Genomic DNA, 11,893 nt, shown 5'->3' with positions numbered 1-11,893 from the left:
AATGAAGAAAAACTTTAATATAAGTTTAACATAACAGAAAATGTACAACGTTTCGATAAGATTTTGTCATCATCTGGTTCTCTACTGGATAATCACCCTAGATGTACCTGGCTAATATAGGTAATTATTACATACTAACTGTTATCGATTACTTCACAAAGTTGGCTGATATATTAGCACATTCCTTCACAGATGTATTATGAAAGATTGTACCTGATAGTTTTGTTAGTATGTATCAGTTTGTTTGAAGTGCAGTGCGTGTGAAGAACACGAGTAACATTAATATTAGTTTTCATATAAACCAGGGTAGGTGCTCAATGGTGATGTCATTATCCACGATTTTATATATTGACTACATTTGTTGTACTAGTAATCGACTCATTTTTCGGAAAACGTAACTTAACGATAAAACAAAACACGAACGTAATAACAGGAAGCACCTATTAAACGTTTCGGAATCGTCATAATCCCATCATCATGTTGTACTATTTTAATGTAATTATTATGTGGATTTTATGAATGTAATTATGGACTTATTTGTGAAGGCAGTCGTAATTTTACTTATATATTTGGATAATGTTTAACTAGAGTTATAAGGCAGGTTGGAGTTGTAAACAGGTTATGAAATATTCAAGATTAGAATATGTGGATACTCTATGTAAAAATGTTGACCTAATTTCAGTTGCAAAGGAAAGACTGGTTGCAGTTTTACACTTTCCTTCACATTAGATCTGGGAGACAATGGTGAAAGACTCATGCATGGCTGTATCTACTGAGCCATGGCTATTGCCAAAGCCAGTATGTTAAGAGGGTCTTGCCAAGGTATCTGCACATGTACTGTTCCATATGAAGCTATGTGAATTGTACATTCCCTAATGAGTAGAACAGCTATGTCCTTATGTCACAGAGCAGAAAGCATTTACCACGAATGTCTAAACAATTCATATGCACTACATCTGTATCCAGACAAATTTTTCAGCCACAGTCTGATTGGTTTCACCTTAAATTGTTAACAATAACTGCTAACAAATTGTGTTAACTCTGTGTTTTAAATTCTGAATTGTCAGTGGAGTCCATGAATATTGTGAACTGCCTGAAAATCTATTGCACTGGTAGGACTGCCGTGAAGTGCCCAACAGAGTGGAATACTTCAGCCCAAAGCATTGCTGGCACGAAAAACATCATGGTTAACTCTTCATTCACGTTTCTGTCTTATCACCTGTTGATTGGCCATAGTGCAATGTCATGGTCAGCATGGACTGCGAGGTACCCAGGTTCAATTTTGGAGATGACTCCTTAAAAAGAGATGGCCATCATGCCAAGGAGCTGAGATAGGAACAGCCAAACCAAGAAGCAAAATCTCCTACAGTAATTGTAAATGCAGTATATATTCTTGAAGTTGATGTCAGTTCTGTTTTTATCATAATGATTATTTTGTTTTGGGGGTTTACTGATGTGTTATTTTATATTACATTTTCATTTTTGACTTCTAATATTTGAATTTTGTTTGATGAGTTTTAATTTTGTTTGAAGTATTAGCTGGACGACTGTTGTGTTTTTATGGTTCACTGTTGATTTTGTTTATTTACATTTGATTTTTTGTACTATGATTTTTCTATTTTAATGTCCATTTGTTTTAACTAATATTTTGAGTAAGATTTCATCTCGTTGTTTTAGTTTTTCTGGAGCTTATGTAGGAATCATTGTGTTTTGCTTTTCACCTGAACGAGAAGATTACGATTACTGTGTCTTACAACATTATAGTTAATTTGTAAATCAGTTAGTAATTTTAAGCTTCCATAGGAAGATATCGAGATAAAAAAAAATGTGGAGGGGGATAATCACAGTTAATCTAATCGTTAGTTTCACACTACCATAGCTAACTTCGAATATATCTTTAGTACGATATATCCAGTTGTCGTGCATATACTTCAATTACTTTTACATAGAACCTACAGCAATGCAGAAACGTTGGGTACCTATTGGATATCAGTGTACCTGGATACCATATCTAGACTAGAGACAGTTCATTTGTTTGGCGAATATTGTTTTATAGAGGGCTTGTTGTGAGTACACTAATGGATAACTGGTATGTAATGTAGACAGCCTGGACAATGTTACAAAAAGTCAACTTCGCCATTCAATAAGCGCTATCTTAACATGACTTACGAATCGCTATTTTATTTGTCATAAATTCTTTATGGACCTACAGACAACCTATTGTAATCTCCAGTGACCATATAATAATAAACAAGCTCCACGAAAGTAAACCAAGGATGTGAAGACCATATAGTAAGAAATAAGCTATATGAACCTAAATATAAATCAGTAACACTTAAGTCATAGTTATAGTTCATTGTATAATTCTTTAGGCTTTTGTCAAGATTAATAGATGTGGCAGCAAATCCAAAGGAAGTGTATCCTTTCGAAGCAAATCACTGATCAAGGGGTTGTCTGCCTCTAGAGCAAGAAGTTGAACTACATGATCATTGTAATATAACTAAACATTAATGTAAATGGGCATATATATTTAGTCGTGCTTCATTGGTTGATGATATATTAACGTGGTACTGAACATAGACCTATAATACGAGGCGTGTATCTTTGAAATGTGGAGTGTACACTTGCAAGTTAAATTTCACTTTCAAGTAAATCTACTTATATTTCAAGAACCCCCCCCCCCCACCACCACCACCAAATTAAAATTGATATTTTAGCATTTTTAACATTTATGTATTTTTTCATTTTTCTTGGTGAAAAGTAATTTCTGCTAGCTGTCAGGATTATTTTTGTAAAACATTCATTTGTAATCCCAAAGTATAGGTTTATATTTGTTAGAAAAGCAATATATCTTAGAAACAGAACGATAAATATCTTGTTTTTTAAAGTAATTTTCTTTTCCTGTCAGTTTCTTTTTCTACTGGTGCCCTGTCTTGTCACTCTTTCATGACGTCAAGCATGTGGTCTGACCAATTACTAATGAAGCTCAGCTCTGAAAATAGCTATATCTGCCGTTTTAAAATGATTAGATAGGAGATACTATAATTTGTTTTGGTGTGAACGTCGTTTAAATTGACGAAGCATGATTATCATTAATTTACTTGTCATTAGACATTAGTATGTGGTTTATTATATTTTTGAACACTGCACTCTACATCCAGTTACTCAAGGATTTAAGAGCTAGAAGAAAGTGGAACTTTCTGAACAATCATTAAAGAGATGAAGTTTTAAAACAAAAGAAGTATTTGTAATGTTTTTTTTAAAACAGTAGCTCACAACAAAATGTTTGGAAATTTCCCGATCTAAAGAATACTAAAAATGCTTTCTTAAATTATGCGATTTTTGTGCAGAATGATATACCTAGAAAGGTACTTAGCTTCTTGCAAATTGATTAAATATTCACAGTGTTAAAAGGAGAGAAAATTCAAGGCGTAAGTGACACCTTTAAGATCCAGAAAGCGCTAATGGTACGACTACTTGTTGGAACAATCAGATCAGAATTTATCTTAAACCAAAGCAATACTTGATATTAAACAACTAGGATTATGATGAACAGCCTTGCTTAAGAAAGCATTAAAAATCATAGAATGTTCTAGAGCTGAAAGAACACTGGATTTCTTTTTGTTTTACATTTTATAGTAACATATTAATTCTTCAATAAACACACATGCAATGACTATCAATATCAATTGAGTGGGAGGGCGTTCTCATTACATTTTTATCGAAATGCGATATTCTAAAATGTTCTATCTGTCAGACCTTAACTCCAATCTCTATTATATCAATAAAGCTAGTTTACTATCCTCCTTTCACATTGAATAGAATGGTGCTACTAAACAATACTGTAATGTTAACTCTTTTATTCACTTGTTTTAAGAACAATATGAATTATAATATTGACCCTTAATATTTAGATTTTTTAATACACAGAGTGCAAAAATATTCCTATCTACTTATTTAGAGGTAAAAATCGTTAGAGGATGCCAGTTCTCTCAATTAATAGTTCAATAACTCATGACTACAACATAAAATTAGTGCAACAGCTATTTACTATTTGTTACCTCCGCCACTAAAGATGGAGGGAAGTTATGTTTTTACCCCTGTAAACGGCTGAATGGATTTGGATGAAAGTTGGATCATAGTCCAAATGTATATTAGTTTATGGACAGTCAAGGTCACAGGAATGTTACGAAAAGAAAATCCCTATCTGTTAACATGGGGGCCGATTTTTCATACTATTTTTGCTCTACAACTGTGTCAAAAATTATCAGATTTTGATGAAACTTGTAGAATATTATTTTTGGTTGTCCTGCCAATAATTGTCCGTGTCCGTTAATAACGACGGACATATGAACACATTTTCGTATTTTTTGAGAGCCGAATATGATCAACGCCGCGTTTCGGAGGTATGCGGTCTACTGAGTGTCTCTCTAGTTCTTTTTTTGCAATTCATAATTTTTAAATATGTACAAATGTGAGAATTCCTGTTATAAACTAGATTAATAATGAGTGTACTTTTCCATGTACGAACATTCACGTAAACTACGGGGTAATAGAATTTTTTTTTTAAAGAAATATAAAAGATAGCAATATGTTTGAGTTAGAATTATTTTAAACTATAAAAATCATACAATTTCCGAGTAATACTTACCATTCCTTTGCAAAGACTGACAAATACCCTAGATGGTTTATCACCTTGAACACGACCCTGGTAGTAACAGCTTCGTTCGATAGGTGGATGTATCCATATTGTAGTGTTTTCGACTAATGAATCCACAGTTTGCAAAGAAAAGTGGGGAGATATAAAACTGTTTTCTTGTTCTAAATTCAAAATGAATATTTTATTGAAAGCTTCCCATCTATAATACATTTTCTGTTTTCTGTCTTGCCTCCACGTGTTATCATGATCGTGATACAGCTGTCCGACACGAACTGGGTACACCACCTGTGATCTTGACAGTGCACTTTTCGGTGGATCTGCAAATATATTGTAAAATGAGTTAAGCAAGATAACAGTAACGTAAGAACATTTATGTGTATAACAATTTTCTAATTACTCCAAAATGAAAAATTAGGATGCAGATTTTTCAACTACAAGGTTTGAGTTTAGTGATAGGATACATTAATGATTAGTATAAACTGAGAAGGAGTCAATCTCGAACTAAAACTATGACATTTATTTGGTGATTAACTGACACACTAAGGATTTATATAGTTTTCAGATGTAAATATATCGTTGTTGTACAGGAACCAACTGGGATAACCTCTGTACGTTTCAAATAAACGTAGGAAATGAGTAGTCCGAGAAAAAAAGTGAAACCGATTTAGTAAACAAAAGCGCTTCTTTGACGAGATTTAAGTTGAAAAGGAAGCGACATGTTCTACTTTCCTATTAAGATGGTATTCCACGATTGTTAATAAAGAACAAATGTGCGAAAAAAGAATACTTCTTTGAACAAAATTGTAATTTGTTGAGAACAACAAACCACATTCCGCTCTATGACATCATTTAAATTTATTGGACGACCAACTGTAAAATGTGCAATAAGCATAGTTACATTCTGTCAAGTGGACAAAAGAAAAATATCATGGGTATCTCTAACTGTTTATATTGATCAATAATTTTCAACAAGAGCACAAACTCATATTTTCACAACAAGAAAAACTAGATCACGTTAATCCTGAATTAACAGGTTGGGGTTTATAAGTTAGGTGTTTACAATGCTTTGATACTCGCTCGTACAAAAAACTATATGAATACAAAATACGAAAAGAAATGAATTATTGGCAATTTTGAGGTATAAGCGAATATATAAAGTGTGAGCAAATATATGGTATTTTAACTATTGTCTGCAGTATTCAAGAAATCATGTATAAACTTATGACTCGTGTTTACAGTTACTGTGTGCTTGGCCAGCTATGACTCCACTTTATGGCCTAGACATGAAACGTGACGTGTGGATTAGATCAGCCACATCAGGGCTACATATGACCTACATTCTTCCCCCAAACTGACACGATTTCGCTAAGACTGAATGGTCTATGTAAGTTATAAGTGCAAAGGCTTCGAATTACGCACCCGGAGAAACCAGCACAGGAGATATCCACTAGTCTTCAAAATGTTGAGAGGAAGCAGCGCTCAGGCTTACGAATATTAATATATTAAAAACGAACTAAATAGCCGTTTAAACTTCACGCTTCCATGCTTTTTATTTAAATCCATTTTTGCGTTATATTTCTGTAACTGAAAATGCTGCACCGTGCATAGCTTTAACAAAAAATAACGTCTTTAATATAAAGTTGATCATTTTCTTATTATTCAGACAGGATATATACGAATATTTATGACTGATTGACCAGCATCTCATGTTGGAAGATAAAGCATAACCCCAGTACAAAACGATTAAATACGATTCTATAAACAGCACTTTAAAAATAACGGAGGTATAATCAGATTTAGAGGGTTTTGAAATATTAAATATCCAACAATTTCCAATATTTCATTTATATAAAGTATTTTGAACGAACATGAACAAAATACTTTTTGTGAATTAACTACGGCAATGCTACACAAAGGTCATCTGCTCCAATATGAGAAAATTATGCATATTTTTGCAATAAATCACGTTTAGTGACAACATGGATCCGATTTGGTCCAGTGAACGATTAAAATCAATTTTCAGTGAGTTATGTTTCCACAAATATATTGCGTGAAATAACAAAGAAATAGGAGGATTAACGAGTGAAAAATAAGCACAATTTATCCACTTCAGGAAAATAACGCTTGCTAATAACTTGGTTATTTTTTATACTCAGATTTTTTTCCCCAAATACACTATCTCCAAAATAAAAATATATATTGCAAAATCGACTGCTGAAGGTTGCAGAATGTATCATGTAATTTAGAGCAACAAATAATGTCGTTACTGAGACAATACAGGAAAATAGCGTGATTGAACGGACGACAAATTTGTGTAACACACGTAAAAGCAAGATGCTAATACATAAAAAGCTTATGCACTATTTGTTACATAGTAGTCACAGGCAATACTGAAAATATGTGCAAAGCACGTGGCAAATTCCATCCCCATCCCAAACCAGAAAAGAGAAAAAGAAAACTAAAAAGCGCAAAGAAAAAGAACAAATATTCGTTTTATACTGTCATGTTTTATGTCTATTTTATCTGTATCTTCTATGACAATTACATATGTACCAATGATATATATATATATATATATTTCAATCATTTTGCATTGCTGAAGAAAAACGTTTCTTACAAATAGTCACTTAGTGTGACCTAATCTATACATCTTACTTTATAAGCAATGATTACTTTATTTGATAATAAATTGAAGTTTCTAATAGTTAAAAACGAATGAAACGTGCAAAATCGAAGTATACTGACTGCATTTGTACCAATGCATTCATGTTTCTCTTAGTTTTGAATACTATACCAATAATATGGGACGTTCTCAAAGCGAACATCAATATAAAATAGTGACAACATCAGCTATGGTGTTACTATTTATTTTTAGAATTCTCGCGCAAAGCTACACAAGGCTATCTGCTCAAAACTGTCCTTAATTATGAAGTAACAGATGAAAAAGAGGGCAGCTAGCCAACAGAACCACCGACACCTTTTGGGATTTTACCATCACTCTTATAGTGTACTCACGACCCGAAAGTGTGGAGCGCGTTTTTGAGGCAACGTAACGTCAACCATGAATTCTCGGATTGATAGTCCTGGTACGCTAATCAACTACAGCAATATACTATACTTCCACCAGACAAGATTACACAGATATGTGGAAAACATTAAGCAAATTAATATCGTTGAAGCTCTGACAATGTTCTATTCAACATAGATTGCGAGGTCTTAATGAACATTTGACATAAAGCTATCCCTTACATGTAAAGAATCGTTTGAATTTAACTATTCTACAGTTGAATAAGCAAGAATGCTTGACATGCCCTCTCACGTTACTGGCAAACTTTATGTTTAATAACACGAATGTATTTCAATTTATTACGCAATACTTGAATGGAATCGTGTGAATTTTTAAAGTACCAGGAGGAATAAGGTAACTAAGATGTGACTGTTACATCCCTGTATGGTGATGAATGGTGAAATATTCCTTCTTTGTAAAGTAAGGACGTGACAAATATCGAAATACCTAATATTTATTTTCCTATATTCATGTGTAATATTGCGACACCGCGATAGGGCATAAACAACATTCTTACTCATAGTCAGCAATATCATCAAGCAATAGATTTTCAACAATTCTTCAGCCTGTAGGAATGTTGAAGACCTCACGGTTCGATTGTCACGTATGTTCAACAGTAAGTAAAAAGAAAACAAAAACCATATAAATTATTTCACGGTTGTAAACCGCAAAAATAAAATTAATTAAACTTGGTATCAAAAAGGTAATTAAAGAGTATATCAAAATAATATTTTTTTTTGATAGTTTGGTGTTATCGTTAAATATAATTTATTATTTCGTTTTATTCATTTGTTGCATTAGCTGAACTTTACACCTAAAACCATAGAAAAGAAATACACATTAATTTCAAAAAATAACGTAAATGGAAATTGGTAAATTCGCTCTTCGGTATTTTGAGTCTTTATAATAGTAAGTATTAACGGGGTTGTCCTGTGATTTTTTAATGTAAAGACTTTGATTATAATACTTACAAGTTATCGAAAAATGTATGTGCATAAAATTAATTTTATTATACAAATAAAGGAAAATACAATACACACTTGTTATAAAGTGCACACACATGAAGATGTAGTATGCATGCATCCTAATTATAATATGTTATTTTTCGTTTAAGTTGAGACAGGTGAGCATTTTATTTTGTTCACCAAGAAATTTCGATTTTTTTTATACGTAAGCATATATTGGTGCGCGAATAAAAATAACAACAATCTCGTTACATGTTATTCTGGGCCATTGCTCCACCCCACTCATTTCGGTGTTAGATGCGCTCTCTCGTAGGAAAGGCTGCTGTAGGAATACATTGTTAAACACAGTATGTGGATTTTGGCATTGATCTTAGCAATTGGCAAGTTGTGTAGTGCTTAGGAGCAATAAGTTACGGAAAATGATCCTATTGATTTCTATGAAGTGGTTAGCTCTTTGTCTTTATTCGAATTTCTTACAGATTGTTTCACTGCTACGGATCTGTCCCCAGAGATAAGCGATAAACCAATATACCTCAAACCATGGGAAAAATACACAAACAATAATGTAAATAGAAATGGGTAAAGTCGTTCTTCAGTATTTTGGGGTCTTTATAACAGTAAATATAAACTGTTACATCCATTTATGGTGAGGAATAGTGAAATATACCTATTGTGTAAAGCAAGAACGTTGTTTAATAAGTTAACTCCCTGCACCTGAGAATACCACAACGTCTCTCTTCATTAGCACCATTTTCGCACATCGTCTCATATTTCAAGCTTATTTTGTAAAAGATAAAACTAATTTTTTTTATTACACGTATATTAAACAATGTATCTTGAAAGACATCTCAGGAAGATGGCGTTACGTAAATTAAATGGAAAAAATGCAAGCTTCTCCTGTAAGCCTAGGACAGGAGGGGGGGAGTAACCAGTCTATTCAACTCACGCCTGTACTGCCTCCTTTCGTTAACTCCTCTTCTGTTACTTTCATTGATAGAGCATTACCCGCAGTGAAGGGATAAATAGACTCTTTACTATATTTTAATTAAATATCAATAATAATCACTTGTAAGTTGTATACGACGGTAAACAAAGGGACGTTTTAAGAAACGGAACACAAATATCAAAATAATTTTGTGTTCATTATTTTTTGTTTAACTTTCAATATCACCATAGTTTAATTATAGACATAATGGTTAAACAAGCTATTTTATAGTTTTAATTTTACTAAAATTTACGATTAGCGATGGGATTGGTATATTCCGTAATTCTTCACTTTAGAAATATATCTAGAGTTTAACCATCCAATCAACCAGAATATTTGTAAAATATAAATTACAATACACAGACTTACGATAAATGCTTGAAGTAATAATATTTCGTTTGTTTTACGATATGGCAATTTTTCAACTAGTCAGGAGAATTATATACGGCACAACTTACAAGTATGACCAGCATACACGTTTTAGATTTTTACTCACCTATTGCTAAAATCCAGGATTTCCATATAATGACATAGGTGAAAAGCAATGGTGTTAATACGCACCACATTATCTCAGATCACAGGTCTCGAGAAAACTCTCACACTTTCAAACTGACAAAGATATGGAGAAATAATAAACAAGCACAATATCTGTTCATTTTAATTCAAGACTCATTACGATAACTGACATAATAGTTTGAAGGAAGTCTATGATGACTAATTTTTGTGATACACAAGTGAAAAAATAAATAACAAACCTTTAACACAATCATATATATATATATCTACCAGTGCAAAACAGCACAAATGCTTTACAAACCAAGCGGCATACTTCCCTCGTCTCCGCTTTCATACTGAAAGAGCTGCACACAGATCACGTGCATTTAGAGCACACTGCGAAAAATTCCGCTCCCTCTACTGCTAGCTTTCAAAACTAGCTCTTTAGCTGAATGCGTTCTCGTAATATATCTATGTTTATAACGCTTCGTAATTTACTATTTCAACATAATCGAAGAAAATTTACATACTTCATTTCTGTACATAAAAGTTCTTGAATCCTCAGCTAATTTCCAATCTTTTCATTCATCTCATTTTATCTTATGTACATTAATTAGTGATTCCGTCAAATTTATTTTTACCACATTATTTGGATGATTTTTCTGCATACACACAAATAAATTATTTCCTGAAGTAGTTCTAATGTATACTTTGATAAGCTATGATTCCATAGAGTTTATTATTATTATTATTGTTATTTTACCATGGTTGTGGAAGATACAGCTCTAATAGCTTCGAAGATTGGATATAATTATGTTATCAAGTAAAACTGGTCGTTTAATTGTTTGTGTAAAACTATTTGAGAACTATTTGCGCTAGCCTTCTCTAATTTTCAAAAGATGGACCACTGGAAAAACAGTTAGTTAACACCACCCACCGCCAACTCACAATAGTGAGACTGACCATCACATTATTACGCCCCCAAAACCGAAAGAGCGATTATGTTCTGCGACAAGTGCATAATTAATGATGTATGAAACATCATGAAAACCGATCATTTCTTATTATACTTAAATTGTCTGGAAGTCACTGAACGAGTTAACCTTTAAGTTTCGTGGGTAATGAATTTCTTCGAAATATAATGAAAAACAAAACAAGAAATAGACCAAAGTACGTTTTTCTTGAAATGTGATAAATTACTCTGAGCAATTTTCATTAAATTAAGGGTTGTCTGGAAAGTCATATCCTTTAAAGTAGCTATAGAGTAGTAAATCGCATCATGTCTGGAACAAAACGCACATGTGCCTTACGTCAACTGTTCAAATCTTCACGACCTTATAAGACATGCACAGCCGGTTGAACTTTGAAATCAGATAGTGTTTCAAACTCATAATCATATCAGGTATGCACAGAATAATTACCAGACGAAAAGTATGCTAAAAACAAATTACAGACATTTATTGACAAAGTATGGCATTTGTAGCTTGCTTTAAACCTAGCGTTATTACTCACAGTTGGGGGGCCCCGGCATGGCCAGGTGGTTAGGGCACTCGACTCCCAATCTGAGGGTCGCGGGTTCGAATTCCCGTCACACCAAATATGCTCGCCCTTTCAGCCGTGGGGGCGTTATGTAGTGACGGTCAATCCCACTATTCGTTGGTAAAAGAGTAGCCCAAAAGTTGGCGGTGGGTGGTGATGACTAGTTGCCTTCCCTCTAGTCT

General features: G+C 33.2%; 1 protein-coding gene across 1 annotated transcript in view; it reads right to left on the bottom strand.

Moving 5' to 3' along the window:
- LOC106463227 (A disintegrin and metalloproteinase with thrombospondin motifs 9-like) overlaps positions 1-10,482 on the bottom strand; it is a 170,379-nt gene extending 159,897 nt beyond the window's left edge. Inside the window, exons 1-2 of the mRNA XM_022390671.1 lie at positions 10,174-10,482; positions 4,652-4,977 (exon numbers count right to left, since the gene is read on the bottom strand). Of these exons, the coding sequence (XP_022246379.1) occupies positions 4,652-4,977; positions 10,174-10,243 (396 nt within the window). The 5' untranslated portion in view covers positions 10,244-10,482. The remainder of the gene's footprint in view (positions 1-4,651; positions 4,978-10,173) is intronic.
- Positions 10,483-11,893: the final 1,411 nt, after the last annotated feature.

The sequence above is a fragment of the Limulus polyphemus genome, unplaced genomic scaffold (assembly GCF_000517525.1).
Source record: "Limulus polyphemus unplaced genomic scaffold, Limulus_polyphemus-2.1.2 Scaffold1353, whole genome shotgun sequence".
NCBI classification, from domain to species: domain Eukaryota; kingdom Metazoa; phylum Arthropoda; class Merostomata; order Xiphosura; family Limulidae; genus Limulus; species Limulus polyphemus.
The sequence above is the reverse complement of the archived record's forward strand: the minus strand, read 5'-3'. Positions and strand labels throughout refer to the sequence as shown.